General features: G+C 46.2%; 1 protein-coding gene across 5 annotated transcripts in view; it reads right to left on the bottom strand.

The window, feature by feature from the left end:
* The window catches only part of MICU2 (mitochondrial calcium uptake 2), a 382,386-nt gene that overhangs the window by 249,297 nt on the left and 115,501 nt on the right, over positions 1-17,588 (bottom strand). Inside the window, exon 2 of one of the 5 annotated variants that reach the window (XM_075592261.1) lies at positions 4,283-4,380. The exons of the other annotated variants lie outside the window; for them this stretch is intronic. Within the exon in view, the coding sequence (XP_075448376.1) occupies positions 4,283-4,380 (98 nt within the window). The remainder of the gene's footprint in view (positions 1-4,282; positions 4,381-17,588) is intronic. 5 annotated transcript variants of the gene reach the window in all.

Below are 17,588 nucleotides of genomic sequence, written 5' to 3'. Positions count from 1 at the left end.
AATGTGGGCAGTGAGTCGCTCCATGGTCATCACTTCCCCAACTCTTTTCTTAATCGTGTTTAGCGCTGGAGTGGTTGTTTTCCTCCAGGAGGCCGCAATACAACATCTCGCCGCAGTGAGAATGAAGGATATTAATTTCCTGGTGGGTCGAACAATATTCGACATAGGTGCGGCCAACAGGAAGGTCAGTGGTTCAATAGGAACTTCTAGGTCGGTGACCTCTTTTATCAGAATTTGGACCTTGGCCCAGTATTTCACAATTTCTGGACAGGTCCACCAGATGTGGGCCATGTCCCCTCTATTACCACAGCCTCTCCAACATTGGTCTGATGCCAGAGGGTAGATCTGGTTTAATCGTGCTGGGGTAAGATACCAGCCAAACATGATCTTATAAATGTTTTCCTTGATTGTGGTGCAAAGGGAAGTTTCTGAGGCTGCCTGCCAGATTTCCTCCCAAGTCTCTCTTTCAATATTAACGTTTAGATCAGCTGACCATCTGAGCATGTAATCGTGCTGTGTGGGGGACGTTGAGCGCATTAAGATGTTATATATGTCCGAGATAAGTCCCTTCTGGTAGGACTTGTCCTCACACAGGAGCTCAAACGTAGTGAGAGTGGGGTATTCTGGATGAGGGCATGTTTGCTCTGACAAAGTTTCTAATTTGTAGGTATTTAAAGGTGTCCAATTCTGTGATTTTAAATTTGTTCCTCAGTTCTTGGTAGCTCAGGAGCTTCCCTAGGCTCAGTACGTCGGCAATCGCCTCTATACCCCGTGTGTGGAAGTAGGCGAACAGTTTAGATCCGCATCCTGGGGGGAATTTGGGGTTATTAACGAGGGGGGTGAGTTGTGAGCTTGTGGAGGAGAGGTTAAATTTATGTTTGCATCTGGACCAGGTGTCCCACGTGAAACGTGAGGCCTGTAGTTTCAGGTTGTGTAAATGGCCATCACCTCTGTTCAGGCTCCAGAGGCAGGCTTGCAGAGAAGGCAATTTGGCACATCGAGTTTCCATTCCCACCCAGCAACATCGGGTCGGGTCTGAGTTCCACATTACTACCTGCCTGAGCTGAGCGGCTAGATAGTATTTATATAGATCAGGTACCCCCAACCCTCCTCTGGATCTAGTGGTCATCAGGACTGATCTGGCGACTCTGGGTCTCTTGCCCTGCCAAATGAAGTGGAGTAGTCTATTCTGTATAAATTTTAGATCGGCGGCCGGGACCTGGATTGGGAGGGTCTGGAATAGGTAAAGCATTCTTGGGAGTATATTCATTTTGGTAGAGATCATCCTCCCGATCCATGAGATCTGATAACCTTCCCACCGATCTAGATCTTTTTTGATCTGGTCCCATAGTTTTGGGTAATTATCCCTATATAGGTCCCGATAGTGTCTAGATACATTAATTCCCAGATATTTAATGCATGAGGGACACCATCGGTAGCTAAAATTTAGTTTAAGAAGTTTGACTACGGGGTTGGGGAGACTAAGATTTAGGGCCTCTGATTTGTCGCTGTTTATTTTATACCCTGAAACCTCTCCAAACTCCGTCAGTTCCATCTGGAGGTTGGGGAGGGAAGTTAGGGGTTTGGTCAAGGTCAGGATAATGTCGTCAGCGAATAGGGAAATTTTGTATTGTTCAGTGGCAATGGGGATACCTTGGATGTTCGGGTTTTGTCTTATTTTAGACGCCAGAGGTTCAATCGTGAGAGCGAAAAGGAGAGGGGAGAGGGGGCAACCCTGTCGGGTGCCATTTCTAATGTGGATTTGTGCCGGTCCTCCGCCAGATAGTTTAACTGAGGCGGATGGATTTTGGTAGAGCGCTTGGACACCCATAAGGAAGGAGTCCCTGAATCCGAATTTTTTTAATGTTTGATTTAGGAATAGCCAGTCAATTCTGTCAAAAGCCTTCTCTGCATCCAAACTTAATAGCATAGCTTGTGAGTCTGTGAGATGGGCATGGTCGACTAAGTTAATGATTTTACGGGTATTGTCTGAGGCCTGGCGGCCCAGGACAAACCCGACCTGGTCCATGTGTACTAGTCTCGGGAGGATTGGATTAAGTCTGTTCGCCAGTATTTTACTGTATAGTTTTAGATCGTTGTTCAACAGTGAGATTGGTCTATAGCTACCACATTGTGTGGGGTCCTTCCCTTCTTTGAGAATTATAGCCAGATTGGCGGACGACATCGAGGATGGGATAGGACTTCCTTCCAGAAATGAGTTGAACAATTGTAGTAGGTGGGTGGACAGGATGGGGAGGAACTTCTTGTAATAGGCATTCGTGAAAACATCAGGGCCCGGTGCTTTAGAGATTTTGGAGGCCTTAACGGCCCTTTCTAATTCTTCCGCCGTTATTGTGGCGTTCAGGAGAAGGTTTTCCTCCTCTGTTAGTGAGGAGAGGTCGCATTCAGCTAGATAGTCAATGGCAGCCGATAGCTCCTTCGGGTCTGGGCTAGCAGAGTGAGCCCTTAGGTTGTATAATTTAGAATAAAATTTAGTAAATTCCGCTGCAATTTTTTTTTCGTTATATAGAAGCTCACCAGCACTATTCCGGATCGCCGTTATTTGAGATCTTTTTTGTATGCCTCTCAGCTTGCTAGCAAGAAGTCTGTCGGCCTTGTTCCCTTTATCATAATACCTCTGACCCGTCCATTTAAGAGCTTTCTCAACATTGTCCATTTGAATTATTCTTAAGTCGCTTCTGGCGGAAGTCAACTGTTTATAAATTTTCCGGGAGGGGTTATTTTTGTGTTGTTGTTCTAGGCTGATTATTTTGTCTGTTAGCTCTTTGGTTTGTTTGAGTTTAGTTTTTTTCCGATGGGAGGCAATCGAGATGAAATGTCCTCTGATTGTCGCCTTATGGGCTTCCCACAGGTTTGCTGGAGAGGCGACAGTGCCTATATTTATCCGGAAATATTCCTTAAGGGATTTTTTGAGCTCCCGTACTGTCTCCGAGTGATTCAGTAAGGAGTCGTTAAGTCTCCAGCAATATGAGGTTGTTTTCACGAATGGAATGGACAGGGTCATGGTGATAGGAGCGTGATCTGACCACGTAATTGGGCCAATATCGGTGTCTAAGGCGGCTTCTAGGATGTTCTTGGTAGCAAGGAAATAGTCTATACGGGAATATGTCTGGTGAGGGGCCGAGTAAAAGGTATAATCCCTTTGCCCCTGATGCTGTGTTCTCCATATGTCCAAAAGTGAGAAGTCCCCCATAATGTCCTTAAATTTTTTCCCCAGTCTTTGTGACTGGGTGGAGTGTTGTCGCTCTGGGAGGCTCGATTTTTCTTCTTTGGGGTTGAGAGCCATGTTTAGATCGCCTGCAATTAGTAGCGAAGATAAGTATTGGGGGTCAATTTCATCCAGAACTGTTTTTTCTCTGTCTGGTTCTCGTTTGGGGCATATAGGTTAATAAGGGCGATTGCCGAGCCTGAGAGCGAACCGTAGACCACAATAAATCTTCCCTCTGGATCTGCCTGGATTTTAGTTAGATTAAATGGGGTACCCTGACGAATCAGAATGGCAACCCCTCTGCGTTTACTACTGTATGAAGAGAAGTAGCTCAACGGATACGCATGCTGGAATGTTTTGGGCGGTTCCTGAGACGTGAAGTGTGTCTCCTGGAGGAAAACAACATCGCCCCCCAACCTCTTAATTTCCTGTAGGGCCAGGCGTCTTTTTTTGTTATTGTGGAGGCCCTTGACGTTTAGGGAAACAAACCTTAGATCTTTTTGGTGGGACATTCTAGTTGGTATTAGCGTTTGCTGTGCGTAAACTCTGAGTTGCAGTGATAGCTGAACAGCCAAATGGGGCGGGAGGTAGGGTGGGAGAGGATCCGCTGGGATAGGGTCAGCGGGGGTAAGAAGGAAGGAAGGTAGACCCTATTGGGGTCTGGAAAGTTTGAAACCGGTCTGACTTACAGGCCGGTTAGGGTGGTATAAGACCCTAGGGGGCGGGTCCGACGACAGTCTCCAGTGAAGGTGGGCCGAGGAGAGACCCTTAGCTATTGGGAGTTACCGCCGACTCATCTGACTCATGTGTGTCCCAGGTGGTTGGACTATTTTCCTGCGTGTGCTTTGTGGAGGATTGGAGGAGGGGGGGGGGGGAGGGGGTAAGCGCTGGGTGGCCCCATACTGAGGGTGGGCGGTAGGGGAGGGGAGTGAATGGGTGGGGGGGGGGAGGGTTCAGGGGTAGGCGGGAAAAGGGTCAGTTCATGGGTAGAATCCGCATAGTGTGCATCCAACCTATACGCTGCATATCAGGTGAATATTATGTGTACGTTACCAGATTGGTTAGGTGTGTACAGGGTGGGAATGAACCTGTGATCTCTTGGGCACTCCTGGGGCGGTGAGGTTCGGGCGTGTCTCCTCCGGGGAGTGTTCCTTTGGGGAGAAAAGAAGGGGGGCGGAGGGGGGGAGGGATGGAGGAAGGATGGGAGGAGGGGGGGTGAAGGGGAGTGGGACGTGGGGGGAGAGGGGGTTGGGGGGGAAGGTCAGGGATGAGAAGAGAAAAAAAGGGGGAGAGGACAGTTCAGGCATTTATCCTGCTTATTTTCCATCATAGACATTATACCTCTTAGTAGGCGAACAGTATATTTACAGATCTAGACAGTTTGGTTATATACAGTATTGAGCTAAAGCAGCTTGCTCTTGGGCTTCCTTGGAGTGGTGAGAATCAAGTGTTTCTCGACAGGGGGGTGAGCCTTGGGCGGGGAAGGAGAGGGGGGGGAAAGTTAATTATAGGGATAGGGAGGTGGGCTGGGGAGAGGAAGGGAGGGGAGTGGGCTGGGAAGAGGGAGGGAGGGGGGGGCTGGGGGAGGGTGGTGGGGCTGGGGGGGGGGGGTGGGGAGGCAGAGGAGGGGAGTGGAAGGGGGAGGGGGTTGGGGGGAGTAGGTATGGGGGGGCAAGGGGGGGTGGGGTAGGGGGTGGGGAAGGTGTAGAAGCTTTTCACATAGATATTCTGCAACAGAAACATTTCATGCAATAAACCGTATATCAAACAAACATAGCGTGTGCAGTGTTAGTCTAGTTAGACATTTACATAATCCCGTACATTTCAGAGAGGAAACTATTATCTCTTTGACTCCTGTTGAGCAGGGAAGGTCCAGGGTGGTTGAGCAAAGGGGTGCTCCATGCCTGTGTAGGTGGGGCAGCTTTCGTAGAGGGGGGGGGAGGGGGTGGGTATGCGCCGGGAGGGAAGGGGGGGGGAGGGGAAGAGGGGAGGTAGTGAGGGAGGGGGTATGGGAGGAGAAGGGGGGGAGGGGATGTAAGGGGGGAGGAGGAAAAGGGGGGAGGGAGGGGGGGAGGTAAGGGGGACAGGGGGGAAGGAGGTGAGGAAGGGGGGGGCTGGGGGGGAGGGGGGCGGGGCTGGGGGGAAGGGGGGGAGGGGCTAGGGGGGGGAGGGGGGGTCTGGGGGAAAAAAAAAGGGGGGGGCTATGGGGGAGGGGGGCGGGGGGGGCTATGGGGGAGGGGGGCGGGGGGGGCTATGGGAAAGGGGGGCGGGGGGGAGAGGGGGGCTGGGGGGGAGAGGAGGGGGGAGGGCTGGGAGGAAGGAGTGGTGGGTATGGGGGGGTAGGGGGGGGGAGTGGAGGTGGAGAGGGGAGGGGGGGGGGCTGGGGGAAAGGGGGGGAGGGGGGGGCGGCTGTGAGGAAGGAGTGGTGGGTACGGGGGGTAGGGTAGGGGATGGGGAGGGAGGGGATGGGGTGGGTGGGGGGGTTGAAGGGACTTTTCGTGTTCATATTCTGCACTAGGTACATTTCATGCGCTATACCGCATATCCGGCAAACCAGGCGAATTCGAAGTTAGCCTAATTAGACATATATATGTTCCTATACATTTTTGGGGGGAGAGAGAGTTATCCCCACTTGAAGTTCTGCAGAGCAGGTGAGTTCCAGGGTAGTTTACCACAGGGGTGCTCCCCATCTGTGTAGGTAAGGCAGCTGTAGGGGGCGGTATGTACCTGCAGGAAGGGAGGGAGGGGGGGGAGGTAGTGATAGGGGGGGTAGGGGGAGAGGGGAGGGCAGGGGGGGGGAGGAAAAAGAAGGGGAGGGGAGGGCGGGGGGGGGGGGGAGGAGGAGAGGGGGAGGGAGGGGGGGGTGAGGAAAGGGGGGCGGGGAGGGGAGGGGGAGGGGGGGAGGTAGGGGCCACATCCAGGTTAATGTGCTGTGGGGGTGAGTCTCTCAAAGGTGGGTGCATTGAGGTGCTTCAGCTGTACCAACCCGGTCTTCTAATGATCATCTGCTGGATATCTGCTCAGGTTTGTGCAGTCCGGGTTCTTGCCTTGGGGGGGGGGTAGGGGGGTGGGTAGGGGTAGGGCAGTCAAGGGCAGGGTGAGGCGGGTTGACAGGACTCCCCGCGAGAGCGGGGGGAGAGAGAGCTGGGGGATCCGGAATCGGGAACCAGGAGTCAGGCGTGGGCGGGGAAGGAAAGGGGTGACCGGAATGTAGGCATTGGTTGGAGTCTGCTGATCCTCGCGGGCAACCGTAGACCCGCTCCAGTGAATCCCTCGTCGCGGGCGGGAACCTGTCGCACCCTCCGATGACGTCAGCTGGTGCTCGTCTGGGGCAGCGGGGAGTGTCTTGTTGGTTTGAGTCCTCCCCCGACGCCATCTTGAGGAGACAGCCAGGCAGCCGCAGGGTGAGGGAGATCCACGTGGGGAGGAATGGGCTCACCCGTCGCCATCTTAAGGGATCCGTGGAGTTTGAGGCACTTTTCAGCTGGTCGGGAGCTCTGGACCTCTGTAAGGTAGCAGAATCGGCTTTTCGGGGTCCCGCAATCTCTGCGATATTCTTGAGGTGGTTGGGGAATGGCACCGGACCTGCGCCCGGACACCGTCCTCAGCAATCTCTGGATAGAGGGGTGGCCACGTGTGGGGGTATGGATGCTCCCGTCGCCATTTTTGGGGGCCAAATTTTCCCTTTAGGTGCTGTTTTCATTTGTTATTTTATTGTGTGGGTGGGGGTTCCGCAGGTGTGGGTTGTGTTTTGTGCTGGGTAAATCCTTATCTTTCCCGGGACTGTCTTTGTCCCGCGATCCTCTCCGATGTTCGAACAGGGACGTCCCCTCTTTCACGTGGCTGACCCTCCGGTAGGTGTTCCGTCTGGAAGGGCTCTAGCGGGAGTCCCAGGGCTTTGGCAACGTGCTCCATATCCTCGGGGTGGCGCAGCATGAGGAATTTGCCCTTATAGGAGACCACCAGTTTGAAGGGGAACCCCCATTTGTAGGTTATTCCCTTCTCACGTAGGAGCAGAGTCAGAGGGCGAAGGGCTTTGCGGCGGTCCACGGTCCGCTTGGACAGGTCAGTGTAGACCTGCAGTTGCTCGCCTCGGAACGCGATCTTCCCTCTACTAGCCGTAAGCAGCTTTTCTTTAGCTGAGTAGCTGTGTAGGCGCACGATCGCGTCCCGTCGGCGGTTGGGGTCCTCAGAGCGGGGACCCAGGGCCCTATGCGCCCTATCCATCTCCAGATCCCACGGTTCAAGCTCAGGGCATAGGAGGAGGAAAAAATCAGACAGGTAGTCCCGCAGGTGTGAGGGTAATACTGCCTCAGGGATGCCGCGGATGCGCAAGTTCTGGCGGCGATCCCTATTCTCCTGGTCTTCCTGTCCGTCTTTTAAGGCATTTATCTCGTGGCCCAGGCGTATTATTTCGTCGTCTGCTTCGGATTGATGGTGTAAGGCCTCATCTAGCCTAGTCTCCAGTGTGGTAGCTCGCTCCTGCAGACCATGGATGTCCTGTCTGATTTCTGCCACAGCCTCTTTTATGTTTGCTTGTAGGGAACGCTGGAGCTTGGTGAGTAGCCCCTCCAGGTAGTCCTTAGTTATGCCTCCGTCCACGGGTAGGGTGGTCTCAGGGGGGCTTGATGGGTCCTGGGGGCCTTGTTTGCCTCGCTGGCCTGGGGTCTGGGGGCCATCTTGCTTCTTACTTCCCGCCTCAGCGGGCCGCTTTGCGGGCGTAAAGAAGTTACCCACTCCCTGGGTTGAGGGGTTTTTCCCCTTAGATGTCATCTTGACAGGTTTAGGGACTTATTTGTGAGATTTGGGAAGTTTTTTAGTGGGCTAAAACTCCTGCAAATTAGAGTTTAGTCGGAAGGGTCTCTGGAGCTCTTCCTTCAGCCGACCGTCCTGTGTGACGTCATAGACACGCCGCCCCCGGGGGTGTTTTTTTAATTTCCCAAAAGAAACAAAGTATCCCAGGACGTTAAAAGATAGATTTCTCGAGAGCCAGGTGGGCCGCTAGGTTAAAAAAGAGCAGTTCAGCAATGCAGGCCACCAGGGTTTCAATTCTGAATAAAACAAACATAAATAAAACAAGTAGAGTAGGGGTGGATTGCTACTTTCAGCGCACCACGAAGAGTCTGCAGAGGTCAGAGCGTCTATACCAGGAGTGGCCAACTCCAGTCCTCAAGGGCCAACAACAGGTCAGGTTTTAAGGATATCCATGCTTCAGCGCATGTGGCTCAATCAGTCAGACTGAGCCACCTGTGCTGAAGCAGGGATAGCCTGAAAAGTTAACCTGTTGGTGGCACTTGAGGACTGGAGACGGGAGTTGGCTACTCCTCTTCTATACCAAAGTGTTGGCGTCCTCTCTTTCAGGTAATGCCCCTAATACTGTCTGTGTTTCAATCATCTCTTAAGATCACAATTTAGCAATGGCGTTAAGAAGATGGTGATATAGGGTTGATCTACTGGTCTGGGAAAGTCAGCATTGGGAATTTTGAGTACAAAATGTAGCAAACTAAAAACACAGAGAAGTTACACAAATCAGATTAGACCTACAGAGCCATTAGTATCGTGTACGTGTCTATTACTCAACTCTGCATTCCTTGTGATGCTCACACTAAACCTAGATTTATAAGGGGGGAGATGCTTGGGCACTTTGTGCAGGCTCTTGTGCTTAAGTGGTCCTTGCACTTTATCCCTGCAAAGGACGCTACTTGTTCCTAATACCAATTCCCAAAGCTCCTTCCAATTTATGTGCACTTGATCCAAAGACACTTTACTTGAAGTAAAACTAAAACCTCTCTATGCAAGTAGTTGGCTTTGAAGATAATTATACTGCAAGTTCATAATCTCTGCAGGTGGATGTGTAGATCATTTAAAAAAAGTCATTAGCACATTATTTATCCCCCAGAAATACATTTGTGGGAAAACAGCGATAGGTATTTTAAGTCACTGACCCAACTAAATTGGCCTGTGTTAATGGTCCATACTGAAAATAGAGAACTGATTTAACAAGCACTGAGGTATTGCTTTGATCATTTAACATCTTTACCTCCAGCTACTAAATCTCCCTAAGTTATGCAGCACTTTATCTATTAGTTCTGCTACAGATAACGTTCCCTGTGCTGTTAGCCTCAAAATATTCTTTCAGTCTTCACAACTGGCAGTAAATGAGTTTAGACAGTATTTATTTTAACTAAAATCCTCAAGAAATCAGAAGCAAACTACAAGTGAGCCCGCACAGCTGGGTCATTTCCGTAAGAAAATTGTGACAAGCGAAGAGAAACAGCCAATTCATCGTCTTCATCATTTATCTCATTTCTAATGCTGCCATTACCTATAGTAGCCTATGGCAACACAGTTGCTTTCAAAGGAAGTGAATTTAATTGTACTGACATTTATTGTAGCATATGTCTGAGAAAAAAAAGGTTAGACATCCTTTCCTAGTTTATCAAACATCAAAGAATGAGATCTATTAGCATTTGTATACAGCGCCATATAGATAAAAGTTAATTGCCGGTCTGTTGTTTTCACAGGGCTATTAACCGGAGTGTAAATATCATAATAAAAATAATAGTAGTAAGTAACTTTTTCTTATACCCGCGCTGTGATGTTTGCAGTGCTGCCCGCAGAATCCCACAGGCACCATTTCCTGCCCCAAAGAGCTAGCAATATATGTGGTTTTGCCTAGTGGCACAGGAAGATAATGACAAAGGCCCATATTTATTAAGCAACCTTATGGCACTGGAAGACAACGCAGCAGAAGACTGCTTAGTAAATATAGCCCAGAGTGACTTGCCCATTGGAAAGGAATCTCCTATAAGAGGAGTGACCAATGCAAATGAGGTATTTTAGTCTGAAAGTGGATGGGGTGTTTACATCATTTTATCATTTTCTGCACAGGAGTAAACCTGTAAACCCCGAGTATACCGGTTATAAACCCAACTTTCCACACATTACAATAAATGCAATACACTTAGAAACATTGTGCTCCTACTTAGATTATTGCTTATTCATTAGTGATACAGTATTGTTCAAGTTTTGGTGCCTTAACTGCACCAACATTCACCGAAATGATAGATTTTGCTGAACATAAATAATTACAGCCTTGCACTTTATACTTAATAAGATTATTGTTACAAATGTGCTGAATATTTTCTCTGATTTGAATCGAGCCTTCTTTATTTAAATGCATGCTTCACATGCGCACAGAAGTGTTATGGTGCAGCTTCAGCACCTCCTTAAATCAGTGGCTGAAATGAACTTCTTCAGTGCAGAGTATGCAGGCTCTTCTAGAAATGTGGTACTGATAAAAATAATGTGAGATATATCCTCATATCTCCCTCACAGTGTCAATGGTCAGTAACAAAGACTGGAGGGTCATTTACTGATGTCTTCCGACTTTAATCAATCTAGTGATGTGTTTTACTCAAGAAAAAGTCTACTGAAATAAACTGGACCTTTTCCGCTCATAAACCTCATGTAATTATTTTGATCTGGTTTGGCACTAGTTTTGTACAGTATCTGGTAGACTTTAGTAAATAAAACCCCTTGGTGTCTAGCGCCACAAAGATCAACGTGTAAAATCGCCCCCATTTTTTTGCACATTTGTAAGTGCAAAACTTAGAATACAATGGACAGGATAAAAATCGTACATTCGTTGTGTTACAAATGTAAGTAGTTCTTGGCATAATGAATTCGTAAAAACTCTAAATCTGGACCAAAGCGCGTGATTCCAGGAAACAACCGGAGCTACAGTCTTTGAAAATAAATAAATAAATAAAATATACATCTCCAGGTTAAAAGTTAAAAATTAGGAGTTATGGCTCCATCATAACATAGATTTCTTATACATTGTCACATGCTTTACATATTAAAATAATAAAAGAAAAAAAGTTAGAAAGTAGTATTGCTGCTTTAAATATCTATAGTCACAGCATTGTTTCCACATAAGGCAATCACGATTTTGATGTATTCACATTGCAGTGGTAATAAATGTTGCACAACAAAAATTATTGATTGTTTATTCTGAAACCTACTTCCTTGTGTGTTATAACCTTTACTTTGTACTTCGGCATTTTTAAGCTGGTATTTAGTATAAAGAGCCACAAAACTCTTTATATGCAAAAACAACGGCAGTAATACATCTCATTAGAATAGGCTTAACATGATGTTAAGCTAAATTAATGTCACATTAACAGCAACGCTGTATCCTACCAGGAGAGTAACATAACGTTAAGTCATGATTTCTCTTTAAAGAGCATCACGTTAACTACTGTATAATGGACATTAGTGATAGTGATGTTGATGTTATATACAAATGAGGCGCTCATATAACATCCTCTATCCAGACCCAGAAATAGGGCTTTCACAGTGCCTCAATGGTGTAACGCCATAGCTAGGCATTGCTTCAATAATGTAGCATTATTTCGTCGCGCAAGGTTATCCTGCAATAACGGGATGTAAAAGCAGCAATCCCCTCCAGAAGCCTATATGAGTAGGTATCGTATAATGTTGGTATCTTGCCTCCTGAGCATATCCTGCTCTTTGTAGTGTTAAACACCATGATTTTCTTAATCTCTAGCCCCTGAGGTGAACACGTTCATGGGAGAGCTCAATTTGAACCTCACGGCCACTTAATATTTCAAACGCTTATATCTCCTGAACGGAACATCAGGTTTAGAAATAAAAACCTCAGAAAGAGAAAGAAGTGATCTCTTAAATGAAGTAAAAATAAATAAAATAAAAAGTCAGTCAGCGTGGACGGCGGCGTTAAAGAGGCACGCCAGGCGAGATTATATTTTTTCTAGGATTGAAGTAGGGGGTCTTGGGAGCTGAACCGCGTTGATTCCAGCTCCTGGGACCCCGTGCTTCCCTAGATAATTACTTACGTAGATGCTGCCGGTATGAGCTCTGGCTGGGTTCACAATATGGCGGTTTAAAAGTCCTGAGGGCCAATAGGAAGCCGCAACGTCATCCCTTGTGTCTTCCTTTTGGCCCATGTGTAACGGGAGCTTTAAACTGTGCTGCGAAACCGGCAGCACCTTCCGAGGTAGGTATCTCGGGAAGCAGGGGGTCCCGGAGTTGAAATCCATGTGGTTCAGCTCCAGAGAACGCCATGCTTCAAACCTATTAAATTAAAAAAAAAAATAATAATAAAAACAACTACAACAACAAGAACCTGTCACCAGGAGTGCTCCTTTAATTGAATAACCAGAGTTAATACACCTAGGCCTCAGTTCTTTTGTGGAATAGATTCATTGTGACTTTTAAACGATACACACTAAAATGTATAACTTTTCAGCAATACTTAAGTATATATTTTTTTACATTCTAAATTAAAAGGTATTTTTATCAAACTATTATCGTTGCCTTACCGTACATATTGTGACAGTCACAGACTATGTTAGAGAGAGCATGCAGTATGCATGCGCTCCAGAAATCAGGAGGTTAAACGCCTAGCTATGCAAGCAGCTAGGGTGTGTGGTAACTGCTGATTGCAAGGGCTTTAAAAAACAGTAATCAACCTGACAGAACTGAGCCTTACCCCAACCAGCAAGGGCGATGGTTTGAACAGTTCCCAGGCTTCCTGGACGCAGGGCCTGTTATGGACCAAGGAGAGAGAGAGACAGAGAGAGACAGAGAGAGACAGAGAGAGACAGAGAGAGACAGAGAGAGACAGAGAGAGATAGAGAGAGACTTCAGGTGTTGTCGCTTACAGAGGTAAATGGGCTAAGTATTGGTATAGAGCTTGGCTCTATCTGTAGTTAAGAAACGGACAAGTATGTTCGTTAGTGCTTGTTCCTGTTCTGTTTTGTGCCCTTATTAAAAAACCTGATCAGCGAACCCTTCGTTTCCTGTCTTAATGGGAGAGAAAAGACCCTGCAAGGTGACTGAGTTGGCACAATATGCAAATATTTCCTTACAGATCACTGAAGATAAAGGATTGAGAAACTGTATGTCTTCTCCTTGTTTGGGCACAATTTGATCTCCACCCTTTTCTAATCAATTTACAAGACATTAACATGCTTGTGTTACCACTCAGCAATTGTACCGCTCAGCTGTTCTTTAGTTTGTAATAACTATAGTCAATAGTGCTGAACTGTAGGATATTGAATATTGTATCCGACCATGACATTTGTTGAGGAAAATGTATTAAAAACATTTATTTCAAAATCTGATTGAAAACATATTTTAAAATATTAAAATTTATGCCGAGAACCCTTTTTGGGAGACTGGATCAACAGGCCTGTGTCTGCCCGCTCTAACGGTCCGTGTGGGTAACTGGCATGGGTGAAATAGGTTACGTGTGCAAAGAACATACCGAATCATGTCATAAGCCCCCCAGGCAGGGTATCCCTCCGAGAAAGAGAAACCAGTTTCTGTAGATTACTCCATGTACTTATTAAAATGCATCTAGCCCTGATGATTTGCTCTAATTTACCTGACACTATTTAGAGACGGAGCAGGAAAAAGCATGTGAATGAATAATGACAGAAAGAACCAATTATACTATACAAAAAAGACACTTGCCACATAGTGTAAATATCTGCTAATACCCTGTCATCAATGCCGGGTTATGATTGGCAGATCAAGTCTTTAGAGAACACGAGGTGAAAAATTAATACTGAGGATCTTATTCTACGTTAATACAACTGCCAAGAGACAAATTATATTGAAGAACATGTCTCGTACATTGAAAGGACTATTTAACACCTGCTACAAAGTTACACTACCCGTGTTAAGTCAAAAATGATTCTTGCTGAGCCACCAAACTGTTGTTGGTGTTGATACACTGGCAAATTAAGACACTGCATACACTGTAGTTGTCAAGTTCACAGATTAATGGTTAAATTGATCAGCATTTAAATATTGTCACTTAAAAAGCAGGCAACCAAGTGTGCACAATAGCATTCGTTTTATAACGTGACTTTTCTACATAGAACTTTTCCACCATGTCAAACAAGAATTTGCACAATTATACTGCATTTCCCATCAATTAATGTAGGGGTAGATTGCACCTTTACTAACATTGGCCTCAACATTTGGAAAAAAAATGACAACTGTACTGGGGCTTGACACAATTAAAAATAAAATGATTGTGATATCTTTGTTTTCAGTAGCCAGATTCGTTGTATGATGAATTCTTATGCTGGAAAGCCAACTGGTACTGAGATTTATGTTTTTATTTATGTTTACTGTAAGTCCTCTGACTGCTACTTGTTCTGGGTTGAAAAAAAGCCTGTCCATTCTTCTTTACTGAAGGTTTTGATGCTGTAGCAGCTTTGACCAAAATAACAGGTTTGTGAATTTCCAGAAGTGGGAACCAAAAGGGACTGGTAATAAATGTCACTGCAGCTTAGCATCTGATATTCCCAGCATCATAAAGAACACAAATCAAATATAGCTCAATACTGATTTCTAGAAAGAAAATGTGTATCTCAAGTATTTCATTGGTAGATTTAATTCTGTATAGTTCATACAATGGTCATTTGCATTTTAAGAATCTTGAGGTATTTGTATCAAGATGGCACAATTTTCTTCTGACCTAGTATATGGTTGGGCAATATACCGGTTGCATAGTAATACCGTGGTAATAAAAATGGATGGTAACTTGATACTTACAATTGCTTATTACCACGGTATTCCTATCTACTGGGGTCTCAGGGGTGCTTGTCACATCCAAGCACTCCCCCTCATCCGGCCGTACTTCTGCTGCTGTATGGAGGGCAGCAGAGAGAGGAGTGGTGGTGGTGGCTCTGAAAGCTCAGTAACAAGCTGCAGTATGTGAAAGCCTCTGAAAGGAATCCTCCTGACGGTAATCTCACCCCTTCCTCCCTCCGTGCACTCCTTCATCCCTCTTCACCCCTTCCGCCCCCCATTGCCTCTTCACCCCTTCCTCCCCACCACCTCTTCCCCCCTTCCTCCCCTCACTGCCTCTTCACCTTCCTCACCCCCTTGCACTCCTTTCTCCCCCTCCATTGTCTCTTCACCCCATCCTACCCTCGCCCCCTCCTCCCCTTCCCCCCTTCCCTGCCTCTTCACCTTCCCCCCCTCTTCACCCCTTCCCCCCTTCCCCCACCCCCTTGCCTCTTCACCCTTGTTCTTAGTTTCCTCTACTCCCCATGCCCCTTGAACCCCATACCTCTTAACCCCCTACACCCCCATGTCTCTTAGCTCTTATGCTTCTTAATCCATCAAAGCCCCATGTCCCTCCCCAATCCACCTAGCCCCCACCTTTCCTGTGCCCATTAACCCTTCCCTCCCTCATCCACCTTGTGTTCAGAAGAGGGGCTAATGATGTGCATGTAGAAGAGACAATAGTAGTTTAAGCAAATTTATTGTAATATATATATTTAATTTCTACGATAAAAATACAAAAAAAAACATTTAATTTTTTTACATTTAAGATGAATTGCATTTATATACTGTAAGAATTCTATTTCACAATAAATGACCTGGAACAGTTTTATATTTTTGTTATCTATTGGGTATTTTTGTGCAATAAATATCGTTATCAGTATAAATTACTTAATATTAACGTGGGAACTTTTTTTTTTTTTTTTTTTTAAATCGCCCAATCCTAATCTGATACAATTTACATGTGAAATTGACTTTCTTCGTGCCAAGTGAATGTCACGATGCCCATTTACGTCTATTCATGCATATCCCCTTTGAGGCTATAGTTTTGAAATAAATATTTTGACATGTTTTCTTTTAGGAGTTTACCCCATTTACACAAGAAAAGCATACTGCTTATTTTCAACAGAAAGGTGTGCTAAAAATCAACCCAAAGTACTGCCAACATTTTAATTTATCAATCTGCATAGAGCAAAAGGTGACACTGTTTCCATTTGGCATGTCATTTCCCAGAATCCCTGGCTGCAGTGGAAGCACTGTATGCGAAGAGATAATGGGGAAAAGCAGGGTTGCAGACCTGTTTGAGACATGTGAATGTGCTCACAAGTGGTATTTTTATTTGCTATAGAGCAATAGAAAGTGAAAGAAAGCTGATGTTTAACCAGAGTAAGGATGGATTGACAAAGAATAGACTAATTCTGATAACATAAGCACTCTTGATTAAATAATGAGAGTTTGTACATTTTGCTTTTTGTTGAAGTGATGAAAATAGGAACCTTGCTTGAAATGCCATCGCACTAATCCAGAGGTCATCTAATTAAAATGACATGCTGCCAGGCATGTTTTGAATGTTTTGCTTAAAGAACAATATTATACTTGGCTGTAGTTACTACTTGAGGCAGAAATCAATTCCCCTTGTGGATTTGATTTTCTTTATATTGTGAAACATGGACGTCCCAGAGTACCAGTCCTGTGTTCTTACCTTAAAAGACCACCAGTTCCACTAGTATTTGCTTCTGTTCTACTGTGAGAGATATGGCCGCTGGCAACGTCACTGAAAGTGAGCCTCTATCAATGACAAGAATGTCACAATGACGCGCCATATGCTCTTTGCCAAGTGCCTGATGCCAAGTTTCATTCCTTTATTTTTAAATAGTGCTATACAAAATGAAATACACTTTGGGGCTTATTCAAGCCAATTCAGCACTACTGCATGGAATCTCCTATTTAAGCCAATGGGAGCTGCCATGTTTTAGTGCCGAATTGACCCTATCGGTTTATTGAATGAGTCACATTAACTGAACAAGACAATACAAGGTCATTACAAGGGTAAGTGCTTCTAAGGCCTCGGCCATGTTATCTGCTTGCTTGCTGAAGCGTGCTAACGCACGCTCCCACTCAGCACTGAGCCCCTACAGCCGCAATTAGAGCGGCTTTAGTAGGGGCTCGCCTACGCTTCCGCAAGCGCGCGGAAGCGTAGGTCTTAGCAGATTTTAAAATTCCCCTGCTTGCCGGCGCGACAGGCCGGTCACGGAGCTGGTTCGCCCTCATTGGGTGAACCGCTGGTCCGCCCCCGGCCCGCCCCCCTGACGGCGCGCAGGGCAAGCAACTGCAAGGCCAGGGAAAACACCCGCTCTCCCTGTACCTCAGCACGCAAGCGAAGAGTCTGGACGAGGCCTTACATACATGGAAACAATAAGATTGCGAGTGCCAACCCCAAAACGTTTACAATCTGTTATTATATGTTATTTATTTGATTACCACGTGTATTACTACTGTGAAGTGCAATGTACATTAATGGCGCTATATAAATAAAGACATACAATACAATCTAAGCAATGTAGTGGGAGACAAACAGATATAGAGATTTAATTAGGTAAGAAGGAATATGATCAAGTGAGCAAGTACTTGGATGGGAGAAGAAAAGCAGTAGGGAGACTTCAGTTTCTGTGCATATTAACTTTTATAATCTAGGAATAAGGAGCCATGTAGGGCCTAATGCATATACACA

The sequence above is a fragment of the Ascaphus truei genome, chromosome 3 (assembly GCF_040206685.1).
Source record: "Ascaphus truei isolate aAscTru1 chromosome 3, aAscTru1.hap1, whole genome shotgun sequence".
Lineage (NCBI taxonomy): Eukaryota > Metazoa > Chordata > Amphibia > Anura > Ascaphidae > Ascaphus > Ascaphus truei.
The sequence above is the reverse complement of the archived record's forward strand: the minus strand, read 5'-3'. Positions and strand labels throughout refer to the sequence as shown.